Here is a 25133-nt window from a genome sequence, read left to right on the forward strand (position 1 = left end):
AATGGGTGTGGTGCTCCCTCCACGTGTCCTCCACCAACTGCCAAATGCACCCATAGGAGAAGTGTATAGGCCTGTGAACAGAAACAAAGCTCAATGAAACAAATAGAATCTATATCAACCACAAATAAGCATCAGTTCAAATTATATATGATACTGATGCTGAATTAGAGTTTCTGGACAGTGATCAACTGACCTCCCAGGTGAGAAACTGGTTAGCACGCGCATGTTTTGGGCTCCCATCGGTTACCTGGGGTACATCAGGAGTCGCCTGGCTGGGGGCACGCCCATTTTCTGGGGCTTCCCGAGGGCCGTGTTCATAGCCACTGAGCCCTAAACCCGCCACTCCGGCTCTGAAAACGGGGGCTGCTGAAGGGTGCTGCCTGGCATGCGCTTTGGCCTGGGTGATTCACTGGGACCACATCTGATTCGGGAGTGTTGCCCCTACCTGAATTGCCATCTGAACTCATCTGATTCATCTGGCATCAATGCGGTTGCCCATGCCTCCACCTTCCGCGTTCGTCCCCCACCGCCCCTCCGTAGATAGAGCTGCCTCCCATCGTGACCCATCGTGGGACCCATGTGGTCCCTGCTCGTTCATTGCCGAAGCCCCTGTTATGGCCGCGCCATGCCCCGCATGCCCATCCCCGCCACTGGCGGTCTACTCGCGGGTGTCATCTGGGCATTCGGTGCTAATGTGGGGCCTCCATGCCTGTTGTCTCATAGTGTTCGGATCATTCATGCTCCCTACTACACTGAGCTGAGCGGTAACCGTTTTGGTTCTCTGTGTGGAAGGAGAGAGAAGAAGTGCAGGGTTTGAACACTGCAATAAAACCTTGCGAACAGAAATGTCATCTAAAGTGAGGCAGTGGTCCTGTGCTGGAGTTCCTTTTCACCGTTTCACCTAAGGACATTCAGTGGTATAAAAGCTACTTCAGCCTGCTGTCTATTGTTCAGCTCATCGTGTGGCATGAATGCCCTCGGTGCCTGGACATATATAGCCTGGAAGTGCTTTTTTCATTGTGATACAGTAAATGGGGCATCAACTGCTCATCTGGTGTTTTGAATTGAGCGTGTGTACTTTCAGTTTTTCCAATTACCTCTTGTAGTAGGTGAGTGGGAAAATGAAGCCTTGTGGCTCGTTGCTGCATGGGGTGAGCGGTACAGCTTTGCTCTTGGTCTGGGCTGTGACTGGAGTGCCGTCGTATAGAGAGAAGCGGTTACAGGGGGCGTCCTCAGCGTGAACCCTGCAGAATAATGCTGGTGCGGCCGCACAGATAAGCTTGGAGAAGGACAGGCAGATTAACAACTATGGAAAACACTTATCTGAGTAACAAAGTCATCCAATCACTGCCTTCAATGTTAAAACCAACTCTGTGATTACAATGAGCGAATCAATGTTGTAAGGTGCTCCGACATTCATAATTCATGAGATCAAATATCTGATACACTAATGCATGAGGTGTGTGTTTTATATATTTAAACGCAGGAGATCTCAATTGAGAATTTCAAGAGTGTCTTTCTGAAAGGGAAGTGGCCTGGCCAAGGTAGGTAGCAACAGTGTTAATTAAAAACAAATAATTTTCAGTCAAGAAAATACAGCTGTTTCGTATAGCTGTAAGTATTAGCAATTGTAAACATAGAAGACTGAATAACACAGTTAGTAATAATACGCGACATTTGTGATGCTTTTGCCAGAGCTCTTTCACTGTGAATTTTACAGCGCTTAACAAGGTGAATTCACTAAGTTTGAAGCGCTTCAGCTGATTCTAGTAGTTGTGTGCTTTATGTGTGACCCACTCTCATGGTAGTGGCGGTTTGTGTAACCACGGGCTGCCGATCGCTGTGTTGCAGGAACTCTGAATGCAACGCCTCAACAGATCCTTCCAGCCCGGACGCACTTGACGCTCGCAGAGAGTTGGTCGATCTGAATGAGTTTACCTCCAGCGGAGGACAGAAGGATGGCAGAAAAAAGAAACAACGAAAACGGTCAAACCTGTTCATGCACCAATATAATTAATTTTTTTTTTTTTTTTTTTTTTTTTTAAATGGCCATCATGGCCTGTTTGAGCTTCTGTGTTTGCATTTAGGGTATGCATCCCTCACCTGAGAGCTCATGCCGGGTATTGAAACTCTCTGTTCTCTCCATTGCTGTCACCCGACGGGCCACACAGATCATACATGACTGCAGGTCTGCAAGTGAGAGGAGAGGAGCGTCACTAACGTTTCATGATCATTGCATGTACTTACTTGCTTTAGGTTTTCACTGAAAAATGCACAAGAGCAGATTTTAGACAAATGTGAAGGTAGTTTATATTCTTGAACCCTTTCAAGTTGTGTCAGGAGCATGTAATAAGTGTTCAGACCCATATCATAGGAGAGGTTGTGCCAGTGATGGTCCCATGACATAAATGTTCTTTGTCACATTTTCCACATGCGGTAAGTTGATTCTGTGTTTGTCAGTGTGTGGGTATTTTTACTGTGATATTAAACCAATTTCACATAGATTTTATGTGCCCATGCCTCCAAAATGACGGTTTACATTTGCACTGTGTAGAACTAAGAAAATGCTACAGGGTAATGAAAAGTGAGGAGAAAAAAGGGAATAAAATGCAAGGGAGTTTCTAGTGATGTGCCCGAGTCAGTCTAAGTGAGAAACAAAGTGGTTGCTCTGAAAAAGGCCTTTTCAAAGTCAGATTTTGAACCAGACTTTTGTAGTTTAAATCTGATTTTCACTTTTTTTCAAATGTCCTCCAGATATGTTTTAAGACATAAAGACACTGCAAAGAATAATAACTTCTGTTTGATATGGTTTTGACAAAAAAAGTTTTTTCTACCTTGTTAAAATTACATTTACTTTTTATACCCAACTGAAAAATCTAGAATCTAGAAATATGCATAACGGCTGGACACAAGATATCTCCCACTTCACTGTAAAGTCCATTCTCAGTGTCTGTTTACTGGAGTTTTCGGGTTTCATGCTCATACATATAAGTCTTAAATGTATTTCATCTTGAGCAATCAGTGAAATTTTCTCCATTGAACTGATGAATTCAAAAACAGTCTATCTAGAAAATAAAATCTATAAAGAAATACTATCTCTTTATCACTAACTAAAAGTGTGTGTGTGTTTGTGTGACCCTGCCAGCGTACCTTCCCCCTCCTCAATCATGGCCTTGGGCTGGGTAAGAGCAAAACACTGCATGGTCTCGTAGCGCGGCCCTGCTGGCCCCTCCTCCATGGGGCCGTGGACATGGCCAAATTTGACCAGCATCCGGCAAGTGAAGGTGTGACTCTTCTGTCGGGCAGCCTCGCTTCCCCACGACACCCCATTTACTAAAAGGAAACACAAACAAACACATCATGCTGACAGAACTTTACACTGGGGAGTGAAATGAAATGAGCATGAAACTCCAGAGACTGAAAAACCACATGCAACTATGAATGGATTGCCTGTAATCAAATATCACAATAAGCTCACACCCTATCAAGCCACACACATGTATAAGACAACAAACAAAACAAACAAACCACAGTGCAACATGAATTTTCCCTCTTAAATTGAGTAGCAGAAGCCTCTCCTGCTGTTCGGATCCCTGGCTAAATGGACCATAGGATTAATGTAGCCAAGGTGTCGATTTCCAATATCTCTCCCTCTCAGTCTGCTCTGCAGCGGGCAGAGGCCAGGGACACTCAGCCATCTATCCTCATTTAGACCCTGACTCCTCATCACAGCACATACACACACACACATTTAGACAGGGTCACCTTCACAGGGGAGAGGGAAGAAGAGAAAAAAAAATTAGAGGCAAACTTCAGAGAGACATCCAACTGTCCTCCAAGGTCTGTGTGAAGCCTTATCAGGGCCTTGAGTTGGCTGGAGGTCTCTGTCTGGCAGGTGCAGGGAGGATACAAGAGGGAACCCAGGAGAGCGAGACATGTCGAGGGGGTAGGAAGGGAGTGGTAGGAGGGGGGGCCTAACTGATAGTGAGAGGTGATTTAACAAGGCCTTGGCTTTCTCTCCTCGACAGAGAAAATGCAGCACAGTCCCTGGGGCCGACATCTCCCCTCAGACACACTTAGCCAACAGCGAGGCAAGACAAGAGGGGTCAAAAAACACACTGGGCAACCAACAACAAAAGCTCACTCTATGTTTTGTGCACGAGTGTGTGTCTGTTTTTGTAACTGTATGTGTGCGTAACGGGTGCTCGTGTGTGTGTGTCTGTGTGTGTGTTTTTAACTGTAGCTGGCGTGGTCAGCGGTCATCCCACAGGAATGTGCCGAGAGAGCGTATTTCATTCATGGGTCCAAAAGATAATGAAGGGGCAGAGCAGCAGAGCGAGACACAATGAGGGGTGGGAGAGCAGCGAGAAGCAGGTTGAGAAACAGACAAGCACAATATTCATCTTAGTAGGCAGCCATATTAAGTATGAATGAAGCTGAGAAAGAGTGAGTTGAGAGTGGCACAAGGGACGCTCGGAGGAAAAGTAGATAAAAGATGAGTCTTAAAAGATAAAGGGAGTGAATGAATAAAGGAGTGTGCAGGGGAAGAGGAGGAATAAGTGAGAGAATGTGTCAATGACATGTCGGAGCCGCCGCTGCTTAGGAACATTACGGCAGAGTTAATCAAGTAGCAGGTTCAGTCGAGCACATATATCCATAATTAATCAGCTTTATAAATAGTGCTCTGTGCACATGCTCATGGGTTTACACACGCACACACACACACACACACGCATGCACGCACACACACAGACACACACACGCGCACACACACACACAAACGTGCACACGCACGCACGCATGCGCGCGCACACACACGCACACACACGCACACAATCAGAAATGCAATCCCATTACTGACATAGGCATGTAAATATACACGGTAAAACATACATATGCACATGCAAACACACAGTGAATTAAGTAGAGGAAAGTGTGGAGGTGCATTATTCAGCAGTAAGTAGTTTCCAGATGGCTGCCATGGGATCTGAATAGAGCTCAGGCCTGTTTTACACTGTCTGGACCACTGAGTGTGACTGACAGCTGCGCTACGCTCTGCCTGCTTAGCACCGAGAGGGTGGGTGGGTGCTTCTGTGCACGAGTGTTTTGTCAGGTGTGTGTGTGTGTGTGTGTGTGTGTGTGTGTGTGTGTGTGTGTGTGTCTCTTTCTGAAAAGCTCTCATGCACATGAACAGGCTTCCCAGGAGCTCCTCATTATAATAAGAGCAGGAGTTAAGAACGGAGGAGCATGAATAAATAACTGAGTGAGTTTACATTGACGTACGTGCGGAGTTGTTGTAACCTCTCAAAGTTTGTTTTATACCTCGGCCCTGTGGAAGATGTCAAGAAGGGTTTACTTCTGAGCAGACGTGCAGCTTCCCTGTGAGTGTCTCTATGTGTGTAAGTGTGTGTGTGTTTCTCACTGTTGGTCTTGGGCAGGTTCTTGTGGAACTCCTCCCTGTCGTCCTCATGGAGAATGTTGTACACGCTGGTGTTGATGAGCTCTTCCTGTTTGTACTGCAGGTACTGCGTCACGTTGTCCGACACGAACACGATGCTGCCCTCCCGGTTCACCACAAACAGGAAGCCATCCAGAGCCTGAGAGGAGAACAGCGACAGGAAGTCACCACCGGGCCAGCTGGCCAATTAAAACCTTGAATAAATATCGTCCCATTAGGCGGGGAGGAGAGCCAGACTCACCTGCAGCAGGAGTGGCCCCAGGTGGTCCTTGTCGATGACCCCCTGACCTGTTGAGGACACGTCTGACTTCTGCACGTCGTCATCGTTGGATGAAGCTTTTCCTGTGGGAGAGGAAAGGGAGGAAATGCGTTTAGAAAAACAGCACAAACAGCCACTTTAAGCCCAGCTGCCTACAAAGAAGCCAAAAAAGAGCAAAGTAAAAATGCAAGGTGAGAGCAATGATACCTGAAACCAGAGAGCCAGTTATTCACTAATGTAGCTGCACCAGCAGGGGGCAGCGTTTCTCAATCTTCACTTTCTTTTCTTTTCTTTTTTTTTTTTGAATTTAAAACTACAGGTGAGGAGGGAGACGGACGGAGGCAGGTTTCTCTGAGGAGCCCGTCAGGAGGAGTAGAGGGCTGGGTGCATGTGGAGCAGGTAGCAGCCGTCCTCATGCTTTATATTCAGTGTCAGACTCTGAGGGACTGTCTGGTAGGCTGGGGCTGAGAGAGAGAGAGGGAGAGAGCGCGGGAGAGAGCTGGAGAGGCTCTGGAAGCTGTAATGGTGCAGGGGCAGGAGCTGAGGCACCTGAATTAATGGAGGGGCTGAGGCTGGGAAAGAAAGACAGATAAAGAGAGAGAGAGACAGGATGGACCGGGGCTGAGACAGAGCGACGTGGACGGAGATGAAAACGGCTGGTGTTTGGGCTGTTGTATTAATACAGGATTTGGTCTGAGAAAGAGGCGGGGGCTGCTCGACTACAGGAATCATTCTATCTGATTAGCTCCCAAGGGGCACAGATACCCACACAAAGAAAAAAAAAGCCATTGCTGCCTACAGCCAGGCTGTGTGAAGTTAGGTAGAGAAGGACTGAACGAAAGACAGAGAAAGAGGAAAGAGAATGAGACAGAGTGTGAGAGCGACAGAAAGAGAGAGGCTGCACTCCATCAGTTCACTCAATATCTTAAGATGCTGGGGGCAAACCTGAGGATGCTGCAACTCATTGTGCTGCAATACAGATGAGACATGAGGGGAAAAAAACAGGGAAGCAGAGGAGGAGGAGGAGATACAAGAGCAGGGTACATTAAATCCAAGTGAGATGAAGAACAGAAATGGTTGTAGAGAAAAAAACACAATGAAGACTGGCAGAAAGCACAACTGAAAGTGAGAAGAGGAGAAGAGGAACAGGTAGAAAGAGAGAGGCGAGTCTAAACGCCCGTGTCATTATGTCTTCACTTCCTGTAACTATGGCAACCTGTCAGCAGCCAATCAGGGCCAGCTGTAGCCTCTTCCCCTTCCTGTCGAGGTGGCAGACACTGACTGAGCCGAGCAGAAACACAAGAACAAAATTCACCAGCGGCTCTCCCCCTTGATCTCCAGAATTTCACCTTGAACAGAAAAATTCAAACTGACACGAGCATGGATGTATGAGTTAAAAATGTCCACTCTGCACTGACGGTGCATCTGCAAAGCAAACATCTCAGCCTGCAGCTTTTTAAATTGTTCACTGCACAAATGACCGCTGCATAATGGAGACAGGACTATGACAACAGCAGCTGTAACAGAACTAATAATTTGGCAGTTCAGCAGAATGGATGGGCATGTGATTACCTGCAAACGTCCAATTAAACAGCCCCTGGCGAGGCCAGCACACAGCTGTGCATGTCCATAACACACACACACACACACACACAGACACACACAGACACACACAGACACACACCCACACCCACACACGAATGACAGGTTCACAAAGCATTGCCAATGTTTCCTCCCAAACATAAACAGTTGAGGCTGTGAAATTTGTGGGAGATGAATGACTGATTCGTCCTTGCACCTGGGCTCTGAAGCGTGTGTGTGTGTGTGTGTGTGTGTGTGTGTGTGTGTATATGTGTGTGTGTGTGTGTGTGTGTGTCTGTGTGTGTGTGTGTGTCTGCTAACCCCAAGCTGTCTCTTCCCCCTCTCTCTCTCCTCAACACCTTACTCTAGGTTTCCTACACACACTTCTTGAACAGTCCGACTGACTTGCAGTGCAGCTGTCTGGCTCCAGCCTTCAGTGGCCTTCAGGATCTCAGACAACTGTGTCCACTCACCCTGCTCTTTGATCTGGCGAATCTGGCGCACCGTCTCTTTGAGGATGGCACATTTGTCTGGTTTGACGTTGAAACTGTCGATGTCGCTGAGGTTGGCGGAGATCAACTCTGCTAGCTCCTCTATGTATTTGCTCTCCTGCTCCCGACGCTTCCTCTCACACCTGCAGGGGCCAACGTGCAGAGATTAAAGTTAAGCTAATGCTACTCCACTTCTCTCAAATTTTCAGAGCTGTTTTTATATGCAGAGAAGATCAATGCGACTCTCAAGTCTATGCCCTAAACATGAAGCTACAGCCAGGACATGATCAACTTAGCTTAGCTTAAAAGCGGAAAGCAAGGGGAAAAAACTAGCCTGGTGACAAGATATGGGTATGTGCTGGACTGCGGTGTCTTGCTGGAGGTAGTCCAACTTGTCATAGCCTATCTTGGTTTTTGTACAGTTTAAGCTATAATGTGTTAATTAGTGAGTTTTAGCTAGTAGGAAGTATTCTTTAACTTGGACACAGCCAGACTAGCTGTTCTCAGTCTTTATGCTAAGCTAAGATAACCAGCCGCTGGCTCTAGCTTCATATATAGCGTACAGACATGAGAGCACTATCAATATTCTCACCTTACTCTCGGCATGAAAGTCAATATACTGTATGTGTATTTCCCAAACTTGTTCTAAATAACTGTACATATTGTCCAGGCTCTAGGACGACTAAGGCGAAATGCTGTCTACTTAAATCAATTAGTAGCTTGGAGTCAGTGTGCAAATCATGAAATTCATCTTCAAAAGTGTTTTTTTCTACCAAAGCTACATACAGAATCTTCTTATATTGTTTCTGCACACAGTATGGCTCTTGCTCGTCACTGCATATATCAACAAAAGAAGACACATGGCCTGTTCTACAGAAACCACTGACCCAGTAGCCCACTTTCTTGCATTTTCCCCTCTCTTGTGCTTATCAGACACACTCACCCCAGACCAGGCGTGTCGCAAGTGGAGAGCTTGCGTTTCCGGTTTTCTGAGCTCAGAGGCTCCATGGAGTTCTCCCCCAATCCACTCATCGTGTACACATATCAGCACCTGAGAGGAAGGAACACACACATACACAGGTGTGAATAAGGGTTGAATACAGACAGAGAGGGGACTATATAGCCCCTATTAGCCTTTTTACTCTTATTATATGGGTTATTGTGAAGTGAAGAAGACATGTGAATCTTCCTTTTGAACTCAGCAAAAAATAACCAATACAAGGGCAGTTTGTAAAGTGCAAAAGAGTACACAGCAGGGTAAAATATGCTTACATCATGCAAATCTTATTCTCCTGGCAGACTCTCACGAACATAAACATGTCTCGTCGGCCTCCTCCTCCTCCTCATTGGAGAAAATGAGAGTGAGCATGTGAGGTTGTGTTTGTTTGTGTGTGTGGGCCTGTGCATGTATGAGTTCATTAGCTCATATGGTACATCCACACACACACATCCACACTCAGGATTAGCAGTGTCTCTGATGATAAGCCATGCTGCACAACTAACCCCGTTAGACAGCCGTCTGTCTCCCATAATGCATCAAATTTCGTCTCCAGGAAGTGAGCTGATAAAGGTTGTGGGGAAGAGAGGCAGATGGGACAAAAGGAGGCGAAGATGAGGAGGAAGAGGAGGAGGAAGACAATGAGAAAGAGAAGGGAATAGAGGGAAGGAACAGAAGGAATAAAGGAGGGAGGGAGAAGCCGGTGTTGTGAAGTGAGCTCTGATTGGTCACTTTCATTGCCACAGTGACAGCAGCTGACACTGGGGAAAGGTAGGAGGGAGGGAGGGAGGGAGGGAGGGAAAAGAGGATGTAAGGAGGGAGGGATGAGAGGAAAGTAAATGACAGGGAGAGAGAGAGAGCACAAATATAGTGGGAGACAGAGGATATAAAGAGAAAATGCAGAGGAAGAAAAAATACAGGGGGGGGGGGGGGGGAATCAGAGCGAAAAGAGGCGGAGGCAGTGGGAGGGAGCGAGCCAAGAGAAAGAAAGATAAAGGCATGTCAAAGAAAGACAGGAGGGAAGGGGAACAGGTGAGAGGAGGAGGAATTAGAGGAGGAGATGTAACATTCAGACTGTCTGGTGTGTGTTTTGAATGCATGTGTGGCGCACAGAGTGGGCTGAAAGCCTCCAATACCCCTCTTAACCTTCACAGCCAGAGCAGCTTTTTCATTCCATTGATTACATGGTTATCCTCTGACCAGAGCACTGCCTCTCCTGCATAGCAAATCAGGCCAACGGCAGGGGAGCGATGCCGGCCTGTTATTTAATCATCATGCACCATCATCTCAGGCTCCTTCTTGTGGGATCAGAGCATGCCATGAAAACGTCTGATTGCGTTTGTTTTTTTATTTTTTGTTTTTGGACAGAGAATGTTCTAATCTGCAGTTGTGTGCTTGTGGCTCACAACAAGATCATATCCGACTAAGACAAGCAGTAAACACACCTCCTTATTGAGACAGAATCGATATGAAGGCTGCTTTCATGCATGTCTTCCAAAAACCAGGTGAAACACAAGTGTATTCCCTTGCAAGACAACAACGGGGAATACTCATGAATCTTCTTCTAAAAGCAAGAGGTGCTCTGAAGATGCGCCGATCCTCTTGCTCAATCCCTCCTGCTTTGAGTTTCTTTCAAATTTCTCTTTTAATCCCTCCCTTGAGTCCCTCCCATCTGACTGTCTGTCTGACTGTCTCGTTGCCTTTGTCTGCTTGCCTACCTGCATCCCTTCTTGCCTATCCTCCTGTCTGCCTCCCTGTGTGCCCATCTACCTGCCTCCCCGTCTGCTGCTCATCATTAGACAAAACCCCCGCTTGCTGTTGTCTGATGAAACCTACCACAAGGGAAACGCCGCAAAAAGCAGAGAGGGGGATGTACAAAGTCGGAGAGTTCAGAATTCAAAGAGCCAAAGCGAAGTGTTTGAGTGAAACTCCATCCTTGCACTCTGCCGATCGAGCCCGCCCGCCCGCCTATTGATGGAGTTCTCAAAGGGGGAGTTGCTCTAATTGCAGAGTGAATGAGGCGGCCCCAGAGAATGGTTGATTAGGAGGCTGCTGAATGCCCCAGGGAAATGGGTCACCTCCAGCCTGGCGCGGGCCGCCCGCTTTTCCAGTGCAGGGAGAAAGTCAATTACACGCCACAGGCAATGGGGCCTGGTGGCACAGAGGCAGCGGGGCTGCGGTGGGTACAATACAGCAGCAGGGGGCAGCGGAATTGAGACACGTAAAGAGGGAAATGGGAGACGGAGATGGCAGTATGGAGGGCAGCAAGAGGGAGAGGAGAGATGGGCACTTTAAAGATGGCAAGATGGCAATTCAAAGGAGAGAGACTAAGATGCAGTAGATGTGAGCCAGTGAGCAAAAAGTAAATCGCTAGTTAATTTTTCTGCACCTGTGTGTGCATTAACATTTTGCGTTAGAGCTCAAGAAAACTTGAATAGAAATGCTGGAAATTAAAAAAGGCCTTGGCTGGGGTGTCAATGTTGAAAAGATGTACAAAATGATGAAAACAAAAATGTTGGCAGTACGCTATGTGAATAGACAAAAGGTGTCACAGTTCCGGCCTCCGGTATCGAGAACGTGAAATCATGGACGTTTGTATCGTGGTTTGAGAATCATCACACCCTTATCAAACAGCTTCAGAAACCCCCTCCCCCCCCAGACATTTTGGACATCGGCATGGGAAAGCTGCATCCGACAATTTGTGTAACTTTCTAAAACAGACAATGCGACATTCACACCCACTTCATGCATCACCAGGAAAGACTGTCTGAAAATGTCTGTCTATCTATCTATCTATACATTGGCGGTTTCTTCCTCAAATTTCAACCAAATTTCGGGAAAATCTGAAAAATCAAATCTGAAAAAAAAAAAAAAAAAAATCCAGTTTGGTTACATTATAACCACTGCAGAAGAAGAGGGTGCAAAGGGATGACAGTACAGTGGATGTTCAGGTCACATGCTTCATATTCATCATCATTAATTTGCTAACCCTGTTTTCATTTCACTTTGTCACATTTTGCTCTTATTGATACAGGAACTTTTTCCACCTCAGCCCAGCATAAAAACTTTGCTTCAGAGATTTTGTTTGAATTTCCAATCTTGTGTTTTTTATGTGTAAATTGAAAATACACATAAAAACAGGTAGATGGAAACCCACCTGATGATGGAAGGTTTTCCAGCCCTCATTTGAGTGCTGCTGTTCGGAAACAGCTTTTGCCTTCCGACATGTTTGGTGACATATTGTACAAACAAATTTCTTTTCTAACATAACCCTTTAAACCCACTCTTTCTCCCTCTTCAGAATATTATAGTATATGATGGAAACATACTTTGATTCTCATGCACTATTTTTTTTTTTTTTTTTTTTTTTTTTACATTTACTTAAAATTTACTCAGCTCAGTTTGAAACACACATTGTGCTATTTTTTCCATCTCATCTCTATTGAGATGGAAGAATTGAGAAAGTGGCAAAGGAAGGCATCATTCATGACACAACAGCTAAGAGTCAACAGAAAATAACACATTCCCCGGGCCATACGACTTCCTCATTTACTTCTGATTGGCTGCATGTCATTAGTCTATAGACTAAATCATATAGTTGAAGATAACTCAAAGGCATTCATCAGAATAGGAAGCTGATAATCAGAGTGGTCACTGAACAGTAGCTGCTTGTGGCTGGGCCCGAAAACAAATAAGAACAGGACAAATAATAATAAAACTGTGGGGTCCAGAGCCATCATGGAAGAGTCTTCTATTCCTCTGTGGACAGGTACAGGTGAGTACACCCATGCAGGTAAGCAACACTGGATTTTCACACTAAGCAGGGTAAAGTTTGACCTGCTTCTCAACCCTGATCTTGACCTGTGTGATTTTAAGGGGTCACCACCTTCACGCCGACAGTTGACCCACATATTTTCCGGGTCATTAGACAAGTGTGAAAGGAGGATCACTCAGGTCAACACTGCTGTGGCATCACCTGGGGTGAAGCTAAACTCCTGAGGTCTGCTACAGGACAGCAACCTGCCAGTGACCCTGGAGCCCAGTGGGAGCACTGCTCACCAGGAACCAGACTGGCTTTATGGCAAAACCAGAGGAAGCAGCTCAACTCATAAATCAGAAAGCATGCAATCCAACCCCGGTAAGGTTCACATGCTACAGGACGTGAGATGGCGAGCTGACCAGTAGAAGAGCTAATTCTCACACAATGGCTGACAGAATATGCCCTTTATTAAGACTTTGCTTGATAGGGTATCTGAAAAAGTAAAGGACAAGTTTCTATGAAGTTTACTGGAGACATTCATGGTGCCCAGAGGATGAATCCAAATGCTTCTTGCTGAACCCCTGACCGTCCTGTTAGCCCCACAATCAGTAGTAGTAGTCCTCTTGCACACAAGAAATAACAAAATGTGTATTTACAGCCCTTTCCATTGAGTTAAACTCCCATTATAATTCCCACCATGCAGCTGGCATGGATGAAAGATGAAAATAGGGAGCGTGTTTTGATTTTATTTACCTCTTTGCCCCATATGGCAAGGGGGAAATCATTTTCATAGATTAATCTGTCATGAGAAGAGTCTCCTCAATATGCAAGATCAACTGCATAGTTCATTAAACTGATTGTATTTTATTTAAGTATAGGAGATAATTAAGAGATACATTCATTTCAGTAATCTTAATGGTGGCAAACTAGACATGCATTTAATTTCTCTGTGAATATTTAACCTTGTTGCTGCTGCAGCCTTTACATTAGTCTGGCTGTATTCAATCCAGACTTGTGCCACGTTGACAGTGAAACAGAAATCTTACAAGGTCTGACAAGGTTGGGTCAAGGTTAGTGGGCAGGCAGATTTTCCTTGTATTAGTGATCACACTCATTTTCCCCACAGGATAGACCATTTTCACTTTAATGATCCAACAGCTTGTCTTCTGTCTCCTTCATGCCGACTTTTACAGCGTCACTATTGGTCCCACTCAGAGAAACAAAATTGTTATTGCATTGTTTTGTATAAATGGGATGCATGTGACTTTGCTGCCTCTAGGCTTACTGTTTGGTTTCAGTTCGTTTTTGAATAATCATATGGTGTTTTATTATAGCAAAGGAAAATTAAGTTTGCAAAGAGATTTTATTGTTTCTAACAATAGCCCTGAAAAAGGTTGTAAAGTTTGTAGATTAAACATTCAATATTAACTATTCATTTCATGGATATCAATCATATAATATTCATTGTATAAACTGTGAACACTAGACCAGTTATGTTTTTAATTTTCAGGAGGGAGAAAGTTTTTGTACACACCTGTGAATTTATCTTTAATTTATCCAAGTCAGCCCTGCGATAGACTGACAACCTTCTCAGGGTGTACCCTGCCTCTCGCCCAATGTCAAATGGGATTGGCTCCAGCCCACAAGCCCACCCTCAAAAAAGGATAAGCAGTATAGCTAATGGATGGATGAATTTTTCAAGTCACACAATACCAAATTCTTGAAATCTTTCACAATTATGGCTTTCACTGAATGCGCTTTTCTACTTTTCTCTCAGTCACACTCTTGGAAATGTGTTTTTTTTGTTTGTTGCTTCAATAAAGATGTTTGCAACAAGATGAGCAGTGCTTCAATAAGACTGGTGAGTTAAACTCACAGACTCTAGGGGAACAGAATTAAAATGGATGAACAGCAGTAAAAAACTGAAAGCAAAAAAATTAGGTTTGGGAAGACTGAAAACAAAGTGGAGAGGCGACAGACCTCCCACGACAGAGTGAGTCACAGCAGAGGAAAAAAAAAACACACACAATGCAACAAATAAGAATGTGTCGGAAAGAGTTACTGGAGGTTGATGATGAGTGCACAGAGAAAAATGAGCAAGAAAAAAAAAATACAATCTAGACCTATCTTTAATCTGTTGTTGTTGTTGTACTTAGTCTGTAGACAGGCAGTTTTATTCCTGTCTAAATATCATCTGAAACATTTTGGGATTCCCCAGAGTGGCTTCAGTCAATGTTTCAGCTTCATTCAGGGTTGAACTGAAGCTCGTATGATTTTTCTGCGTAGCACAGAAAGTTTTGTAAATTTAAGTGAAAAGCTGAAACATGGTTTCTGTTGTCTGTGTAAAGCAGTGGTTGGATAGGCATATTCATTAACTACCTCTCAAATGCTTAGATGGCAAAACTATCCCACTGGCTGCCATCAAAATTTCTGCACGTTTGTTTGACAAGCGTCTCTGTTTCCACTCTTTCTTTTTTGGGAGGATAAGACTGTAAAGGCAGGACGATCCGGACAGGGTCTGGGTGCTAGCGACAAAAGGGAGGAGCAGAGAGGAAGGGAGAGAGGGAGGGAGGGAGAGGGAAGGTGACAGAGTTAGCAGGGCGGGTGTGCTCAGACTGGGTGATGCAAATAGCCCCGTTGTTGCCTCCCCCGCTGCCCGCCTGCCTGCCAGCCGCTCTTTCATAATCTCTGTTGACAAAACAGAGGCACACGGCCCTGGTCTGGCCTTGTAAACTCACACCAGTGACATGACAAGAGCTGCAGCTGCTTCGCTTTGACTACTCACGCCACAGACAGTCTTGACTGGTTAATGGTGGATTAAGAAGAAATTGGCTCCCAGTTTGACGTGTGATCTGACTGGCGTCCAATCTTGTGACCTCTGCGGACTTAAACTGGCCAAACCCAGTGGAATAGATTTCAGAAGTATTTTTCCTGACTGTAAACTCCCTTTCAGTGTTACCTTAAAGATATCCTCAGTGGCCCTTAACATTGAAGATTCAAGTCTAGACAAAGAAGCTGACAGATGAGCGCGCACACACACACACACACACACGCACTTTACGCACGCAAGAAAGATTGCTTCTTGACCAGTGTGGAGAAATGAGCTTCTAGTGTGAACAGCCAGGCTAATGCTCGTGCAACACGGAGTTACACTGGCACCAAACCCCAAAATAAAATAAACAGGGCAGGCCTACCTCAGTCCTCAGCATAGGGGACGGCTTGTTTACTGGTTTTTATTCAGAAATAGCAACATGTCAACGGGCTGTGGGATTAGTCTTGTGTGCCGTCTGTTAACTGTCAGACCCGAGGCAGAGGATATCCACTCAAATGGTACTGATGTCCCAGGATATTTTAACTGTTTAACTTATTAATCGGTCAAAATGATTATTATCAGTTAATGGTTAAGCTGTTAATTATGAACAACACTAGTTTTGACCATCATCAGTCTGAGTTATTTCAACTTTGTTTCTGAGTTAGTTTGGCATGCAACGTCGATTTATCTGACAATTATTTTCTTGATTTTACTGTTAATTACAAATATATTTTTTAGCTGATAGACTAATTGATTAAATCAAGTAACTGTTTCAAGTCCAGTGGATAGTCTGCATTCTACAATACCCATGAGCCTCAGCTTCCATTGGCTATGGAGGTGAAGGCATGAATTTGAGCTGGGTTTAAAACACTGCATCATATCTGCCAAATTCAACCAAAACTGACTCAAAATCCAAAAGTAAAAATGATGTGATCTGCTGAATGTGTAATCAGGTTTCTACACAGTGTGACTGTGGAGTTCAGCCCTCCATAAATAACTGTACAGTCTTGTTCCATTGACTTTTTATTTAAGAACCAGATGTTTTCTAATGCAGTTGCTCAACTTTTGCACTGATGATTCAACCAGGAGAATTTTGTGCCCATTCAAGCATAAGAAGAGTTCCAGTGACATTATCTTTGCAGAGAAATGAATGGGATTTATACTTTTGGGAGCCCTGAGCACCAGAAATAACTCCACTTTGCGACCTGCTTGTTCATGTCCAGTATCTCCTCTGTCTGGAGTAAAAGAACCTCACGACTTACACAATCACTCCTGCTATCTGTGCAACAGCAGCACGTCTGCAGAAGCATGTGTGAGAATGCACGTGAACGAAAGAGAGTGTGGTTAAGTCTGGGTGGGTGGGTGTGTGTGTGTGTGTGTGTGTGTGTGTGTGTGTGTGTGTGTGTTGTTGTTGTCGTCACCTGCGGACAGGGGTAGAAGATGAATGTTCTCTTTCAGCCTCTGTGGCAGGTAGAGCATAAAGAATAATTTGACTTCTCCTCCTGTCTCCCTGCTGTCTTCCCACTCTTCATTTTCTCATCTGCCTGAAAATCACTCGCTCAACCCCCTTTGTTTCCCCTCTTGTTGCTGCTGCTGCCACCACTCTCTCTCCGCAAACTATTCCATCTTCCAAAATCCAGAATCCAAACCTCAAATACAAAACACCTCCATAAAACATTTGCTTTGGAAAACACACACTGTTCTCTGCGTTCAGGTCAGGAGGATGTTGCAAGAATGTGGCAACAACAAGAAACTGTCTGTGGCAAACTGCTCAACCTAAACCCAGCAGGCCGTTTCCATGCCAACCATATGGGATGTTAGCCCACCTTGTGACGGAGCCGAGGTGATGGACGATCAGATCCCCCCTTCCCCTTCACTATGGGGGTGTGGTCCTATGTGGGCTGGTCAACGGAGTCTGGAGAGGGAAAAAAAAAAAAAAAGTTTAACAATCATGCTCAACAGTGCACGTTCATTATGGTGATATTAATGAATAACAAGCAGCATTATTAATCAGAGGCCTGAAGACACATGCACAGGAAGCTGCATTAACGGCTTAATGAGCAGAAGGAACTGTGAGGGAGCCGTGCCTCGCTATGTGCCTTTGTCTTTATTACGGGTGCACGCGTACAGAGCAAACATATCGTGGCTCCTGTGCATTTGCATTAACACACAGATCGCTCCCACAGCCAGACCAGCCACACGTACCTACAAACAAACACACACACACACACACACACACACACACACACACACACACACACACACACACACATATATATGAAAAGGGTTGTTGAGACACAAGTTTTACAGGAAACCAAATGGTTGAAACCCGAAAGTGACGACAGCATGTGATCCACAGTTCAGCCAGTTGCTCTATCTACAGTATGAAAGGTAAAATAAAGTGCTTCCACGTCTTTCCCACTAAATGTGCACTCAAGGCCCATACAACCGGATTTAAACGTCAAGCCTTTATTGGCAAATATCTCTCAAGCTTTATGGACTTGGAGCAAGAGTACGAAAACAGACTATTAGGCTGAATCATCGCTCTAATCCCAAAAGCACATAATAGGCTAATTTGTGTCCATTTAGATCCTGATAAGAAACAATTTATGTGTGTGTGCGTGCATGTGTGTGCGTGTGTTTTGGACACGCTGAGTTGTTGTAGTAGTTCAAGTGTTCTGTCTGAACAATCATAAGAGAGTATCCTGTGGGGGGTAAAGAGTGCGTAACCATGGAGAACGCTGGGCGTTTCCATGACACCCTGTCATCAGTGAAGCACGCCGCCAGGATGTCTCATGTTCAGCTGTCACTGTGCCTCATTGTGTGTGTGTGTGTGTGTGTGTGTGTGTGTGTGTGTGTGTGTGTGTGTGTAGAGAAGGAGATAGAAAGTAGGTTTTCTTTCAATTTTTATAAAGAGGATGTGTGAGAGTGTCGTGTCAGAGCGCACGTTTCTCAGTTCAGTTTGAGTGCGCGTGTGTGCATGTGTGTGTGGTTCACCTCATGCCTAGCATGCCTATCTTGTGTATATTTACATGTGTGAGCGTGTGTGCGTGTGTGTGTGTGTGTGTGTAAGCGCGTGCCTGTGCACTTTTCACTGTCAGCAACCTGACCGCTGGCTGCACCCATGATTGGGAGCAGATGGGGGCTGTTGGTGTGTGTGTGTGTGTGTGTGTGTGTGTGTTAGGAGGCAGGATGAGGAGGAGGAGGGGTGCATGCTCTAGTTTAGATGATGTATGGACTCTCACACACCAACAAAGACCCTCCTTCGACCAATGTGTTTCCTATTAATTGAAAGGGGAGAAAAATAGAGCCGGAGAGCGACTGCTTAAACAGGAAGAATTAATAGCTCAGCTGTGACAAAGAGTAACTGACTCCATTTTTTTGTGCACAAGTTGGGGAAAAATAAAAAGTAGTGCTCTGCGGCGTCCACGAGCAGGGACAAGAGACCCTCCAGTGCAATCATTAGTGCTCTTTGTGCTCACTTTGACACAGCCAGGGCGAACGCAGTTTACAGCACATGGCGCCGCTCATACCAGCGCAAAGCCTTAAATATGAAAGCAGTGTGAATGAGCTTAAGATACAGAGGTTGAGTAAATGGAGAAATCTTGAACTCGCAGTTGCTGAGGCCTTTTCACAGTCCGCTCTCCACCTTTCACCACGTCTGTTTATTTCCTCACGCTATTCAACAACTCATCATCCGAGATCTAAACAAGCCTTCACCCTTTAACTGTATGAAATGTTTGTGCCCTTGTATTTCATCTGTGCACTTGAACAAACACAATAAATATCTTACATAACAGTATCTTCCACTTGTTAAAGCTGCACAGTTTAAAGTCTCAATACAGATGCAACCAGAGTTCACAGTTTACTGTGAATGCTCATACAGAAAATATTAAAGTCATGATATAAATGATCGCAATGACAATTCAGCATTTCAAAGCTGTACAAGCATGAGAGTCAGAGTGTAAGATTTAAGTCAGTGGCTACTTGATTGTGACTTTCTTCCTCTTTCCACGCAAGATAATATTGAAGGACTCACAGCTGATGAATCAAGGTTTGCTGGGCCTCTTCTCTGTTCCTAAAACTTTGGCTTAAAAACAATCATTGTGTTTGATCAATGTTATCTAATTTACCAAATCTTTCACTGTATCACAGTTTCTCAGTAGTCGGGGCCATGATCTGAACAAATAACAACTGCAGAGAAACCAGTTTCCTTCTGGGATCAACAACGCGTCACTGGTGATCTACATCGACCTGTCCTCTGCTGACAGTGGTCCTCAAGCTGAGCTCCACATATACAGTACGTTTACTGCACATTCGCCGAGCCACTGTGCTGTGTTGTTAAGTGTGTGTTGTTTCTGTTAATCCGAGCGCAGCCACGTGCTTGGCAGAAACAGAGTATGACGGACTGGACACTTTCTCAGAGAGTGTGTCAGTGATCACTGTAAAGTTGCACACAGCCAATAAACAGCACTAATACCATACACATGGTGAATCCACACACACATACTTATCTGTCACCTTCAGCTGAACCAGGAAGAAAACTGGTAGACTAACTGTAAATATTGTTGAGTGCGTGAGAGAGAGAAACAACTTTATTTCTTTTGGTAACAAAGTCCATTCCAATCCGGATTTGTAAGACACTAATCAGTCAGTGTGTGATGTTTGTCAAGCAGAGGATCTGAGGTAGTAAGCTCTAAACTAGTTCCTCATCTGAAACAGACTCATGAAAACAAACCCAAACCGAACATTAATGTATGTTTAAAATTAAAAAAGATCTGACCTCCAAAAAAGGAGCCTGCGATCAGAGCTGATAGCCATTCAGGAATTAGACTGAGACAAGACATAATAAATGCAGCAATAGAACGGGGTCATATCCGGACCCTATCACAATGAATACAAGTGGGCAATCATTTTATCTTTCATTGCTACTATTGTGAGGTAAAATGTTGCAATACAGTGATCAGTTAATGTAGCACCTTACCAGATGTTGTGTTGCAAACAAAGTCATGTTCAAATTCCCTGCGTTGGCAAAGCACAGCCTAGTTTGGACTATCTAGGCTCCCAGGTCAGATTTTGGTTAGTATGAACTGAAAGGAGCTCACAAAAAATAAACAAACACATAAAGCCAACGCTGGTGAAGACACATCCTTTTACATGAGATAGTTGTTGACCGGGCAACCGACCCCATGCATATTAAATTGAGTTTTCTTTGAATATACCAACAACACAGCCTAGAACGCCACAGGTGAATGTTGGACACACCCTTTGAAAAAACATTCACACCCAGCCAAAAGGATCTGTGCCTTTAAGAAACATCTTGAGGCGACTCATGGATAGCCAAATGAAATTCAAGCAGATCCACAAGTTTGTTCTTTGTGAGCTTAATTCTTTTCCCTCTCTTCACCCCCTTCTCTTCTTCTTTCTATAACAGGATTTTTCTCTCTATGCGTCTGTCTTCTGTAAAGACTGTGAATAAGGGAAATTGTGTGCACTAGCCAGCATACACAACAGCACAGTGAAGAATGCATAAAAGTACACTGTGTGTGTGTGTGTGTGTGTGTGTGTGTGTGTGTGTGTGTGTGTGTGTGTGTTCGTTCTTTGGGTGACTCTGCTTTAGTTTTGCTTCGCCCAGTCCCCCTCCAACAAATCCAGCACTCACACTGGAGCAAAATAGGAGCCGAGCCACATCTTGGCACCTTGCCTCCCCTTAAACAAATCAGACCACAGAGGCTAATAAAAAACTCAGAGTCCAAAGCTTGCCTCCACAGACGAGGGGGTACCAAAGAGGGGAGCCATTCTCAGCTACCCCGCGCCGTCTAAAATGAACTTGTGCAAGACAGAGCGTTGCTTTTCACTCGGAACAATAAGTGCCAGTCTCTCCACTGTCTCCATCATCCACACCCCTCTTTTCTTTGCCGTTAAATAGTGCTTTGATGTTATATTGTTCTTAACTAACCGTGCTAAAAAAAACACTCATTGAAAACAAATTGCTTCTTAGTTCAGTGACAAAGTGAGAGTGAACTTTCCATCTTTAGACCAATTACCACTATCATAGCACACAGCCTGCTGCTTCAAACTTCACACTTCAGACAGGGATAAGAGGGGGTGGAGGATGAAGAAAAGCAGAGGGAAAGCATCTGGCTCAGGGCAGAAATAGGCCAGGCAGGTCTAAAACTAAAACTCATCCAGCCATCCAGGGTGTGTCTGCTGTAGGCTGCCATCAAACATGCATTTACATATTCAAAAAAGGAAACAGGCGTTTGCATGAGTCATCCTTTCCAAGAAGGTAGAGGAAACCAAACTCACAGTGCACAGCACCACGCTACACTACACAACAATGAATCTGCAGGAGCTAACTAAACTCACAGAGAGGACACACTGATGAAAAGAAGTGACCATAAAAAGAAATGGAAGAAAAATTATTGTATCAGGTTTTTGCAATAACAGCTCGAGGCCACTTTAAAATGACTTTACGGTGCAACATCTGCTTTGAGTACAGGCTGACACTCAATGTAATAAAACGGGCAATTTTCTTCTCTTAGAATTCACTAAGTATAAATACTATAAGACCACACTTGAAGATCAAAAAATGGGGGGATCGCTTTGCACAGACACCACGAGTCCTCGACATTGCTTTATTCCTGTTCATATTCTTAATTCTACAGATGAACTTAGTCGTCTGCAGCTGAAAAGTGTCAGCTGAGACACTTGACTTGGGGTTATCTGTGGTACACAGTGGGCTACATAGATAATATAGATATATAGAGCCATGTTACAATTTACACATGCTCACTGTGACTCATGACATTTACTTGAAGCACTGGAGTGCATAACTCCACAACTATTGGACAGACTGCGATGGAAGTCTGTACAGACATTGGTGTGACATTTGCTACACTCGCCCACCCACCTTGCTTCGTAGTGGCATTGGGACAGATCGTGATGTGTTAATGCTGACATGTATACAGATGTCTGAGAAGCGTTGAAACCATTCAGTGACCCCTCGCACCCTGCAGAGACGCATTTGCATTTGGTACGTTTCTCCACCCATTAAGTCAGAGTTTTCCTTCATTTGTCGGTACATGATGTACTGTACCTAAATACAGTTTTTTTTTTTTCTTGGTCAAAACTTCCCTACCCTGCAATAAAAGTGCAACCCGTGCTTCCACCAAATTGCTCTCAATGTTAATGTTGACACTGTGTTTGTGTGTGCAGTAAATTAGTGTGCCAGAGTCAGGTTTGGGGGGTCGTACAACAGACGAGAGTCTCTTCGTTACTTCCATGAACGGTCTCGGAGAACGTGAGCTGCACGGTATCATGGTAAATGAGGGATGACAAAGATCATTAAAAAAGCTTTGCTGAGCTGTAATCTTGTGTTTCAGTCAAACCCTGACCAGCATGTCAACAACAGCTCCTGCTACTTTATTTGAACCCGGCCACGTGGTGGACATGTGTGCAGAAAGGGAGGGGGGGGGGGGGGGGTGTTGGACTATATGAAGGAATGGACACATTCTTGTGTGTTATGTGATGACAGTAATGTTACAGAGCCAACAAACATCTCTGATAAGATAAGGACAGTAAACCACACGTGTCCTCATTTCTCACCTTCAGCTGAACCGGGAAGGAAACTGACACACGCAGACTAACTTTGTGAATGTGTATGTTGTGAAGAAATCTCAGGGTCAGAACATGTGTTCAAGTGTGATGTGGATCAACCTAACAGTCGAACATGTTTGCATAGTCATGCAGAAAACTAGGTTAAATAAAACGCCTCATTGGAAACCATCAATTATGCAGGAGCTATGCAGTATCGTAACATAGAGGGCCGTTTCTGTGAGGTAATTAACAATGAGCCGAGAGACAAGACTGTCATATCTCAGAGTGAGTAAACAGTTAAAACATTCTTGTCATTACAGAGAGAATAAATTACCTAGTTACAGGCTTCATGGGGTAGAGAGGGGAAAAATGCAGTGAAAATGCAGTTGTCAACTGCTTTTAGTTACTGGTGAAATGAATCAAAAATGGAGAGGGGGCTGGGGGGACCTTTCTGTAAAGTCATTTAGCACAGGCACATTGAGGCCATAGGCTGTGGAGGTGGATAGTTTTCCGGACTGTTCAGGCCTAATTAGTGGAACAGGTCAATCAATAAAGCAACCCCCTCCATCTCTAACCACGCCTCTGACGGTTATTCTGCTGCCACTGCAACAAACAGGTTTTTACCCCTTTTCACAGCAGAAACAATATGCAAGACAAATACAACACAGTTCAACAGCACCACGCTTCAACCTCCAAACTGATCACACACATGAATCAACACCTCTCTAAAACAGTTTCAACTAAAACCGAAAACATAGTTTCATGAAGTTAGGATTTATTGCAGGGGTGTTGTATTAGACTGCATTAGTTTTATATACAGTAGGTGAACCTAATAAACTGGCAACCAAGAGTAGCTGCTCTGTAATTTAGCATGCAAATACAAAAAAACATGGAACCAGGAGGCAACATGAGAAAGAGACCTCTCCTCCCCCTCACTAAAAATATAAAAATTAATGACAGATGATTAATGGCCTAATTTTAACTCCCCCTCCATTCAGAAGTGAGGTTGCTTTATTTGAACTTCACTGTGCGGTAATGATGTACAGTATGTGCACAGTTTGATTTCCTGTTTATCTGCTGAAGTTAGAAACTTTCCCTGTGCTCACCTTAAAGACGTATACATACGATGATTTTCTCATATCATAGTTACTCTGGAAGCGAATTGTGGTCCAATATTCAACTAAAGTATGATGTCAACACTTAATCTCCAGTGTACATAAACTGAAAATAACTGAAAATTGACTTTTTAGTGAAGTAATAGATATATTGTGTCCTGTGGTTAAACGTTTTTTTTGGCCATTTGACAAATTGTGCACTATTTGCATTGTTTTTGTGATTGCAGAATATTTATTCAGATTTATTTAAAGCCCTTTAAAATTGCATTTTAGATTATATTAAATTATTCTAATATATTCAATATTATACTATTATATATTAAAGGATCTAACACCAATAAAATATCTTATTCAATTATTATTGCTGCTGCAAATAATTGTCATGCACATTTGTAAATGTGTCTTTGTGTGCCTGAGGGTTCAGCTTTTACAAAAAGTGTTAACACCATGAGTGGAGGGTTTTTGCTGCAGTGCATTATGGGCTACTGAGGCAGCTGCTGGTGAAGATAAGCATCTCTCCCTCTGCTACTATGAAATACTTCCTGTATGACTGAGACAGCAAACAATATTTAAACAATCCAGATATTTTAGTTTGTAAAGCTCCAACACACTGAACTGGAGATATCTCATCATGTTGTCTCGTTGTTTTAGTTGAAAAGGTTTTAAAGAGCATGTTAAATTAACTTTAAAAGCCACACACTCATACAGCTGCACAGCACTTCAGGCAAATGATTTCACACACTATCAAACTCATAGTGATATCAACAGCTCTGATTTGCTTCCCAGCACACAGTTGTCTAAGGCTGAAACGATTAGTCAATTAATCAATCTGCACTGCAGGAAGTAGTTAGATCCAGAGAGCTGCAGTACTGCAATATGAAAATACTCTATTAAAGTCCTGCACTGAAACGTAAGCAAAATGTACTAAAAGCATCAAAAGTAGGCCACTCAAATTTCAGACAAGTGCCTCTTGTGACTGGATTACTATTATACGTATATTACTGAATTATTATTACTGATGCATTAATGTGTAAACCGCATTTTACTGTAGTTGGTTGAGA

At 44.1% G+C, this 25133-nt stretch overlaps 1 protein-coding gene across 1 annotated transcript in view; it reads right to left on the reverse strand.

Annotated features, from left to right (window-relative positions):
• Positions 1-25133, reverse strand: part of ncoa3 (nuclear receptor coactivator 3) — a 61139-nt gene that overhangs the window by 12432 nt on the left and 23574 nt on the right. Inside the window, exons 2-8 of the mRNA XM_022739055.1 lie at positions 17185-17273; positions 8733-8840; positions 7772-7932; positions 5700-5800; positions 5423-5597; positions 3151-3333; positions 2104-2190 (exon numbers count right to left, since the gene is read on the reverse strand). Coding sequence (XP_022594776.1) covers positions 2104-2190; positions 3151-3333; positions 5423-5597; positions 5700-5800; positions 7772-7932; positions 8733-8821 — 796 coding nt within the window. The 5' untranslated portion in view covers positions 8822-8840; positions 17185-17273. The remainder of the gene's footprint in view (positions 1-2103; positions 2191-3150; positions 3334-5422; positions 5598-5699; positions 5801-7771; positions 7933-8732; positions 8841-17184; positions 17274-25133) is intronic.

Source organism: Seriola dumerili, unplaced genomic scaffold (assembly GCF_002260705.1).
Source record: "Seriola dumerili isolate Sdu_G_001 unplaced genomic scaffold, Sdu_1.0 BDQW01000043.1, whole genome shotgun sequence".
Lineage (NCBI taxonomy): Eukaryota > Metazoa > Chordata > Actinopteri > Carangiformes > Carangidae > Seriola > Seriola dumerili.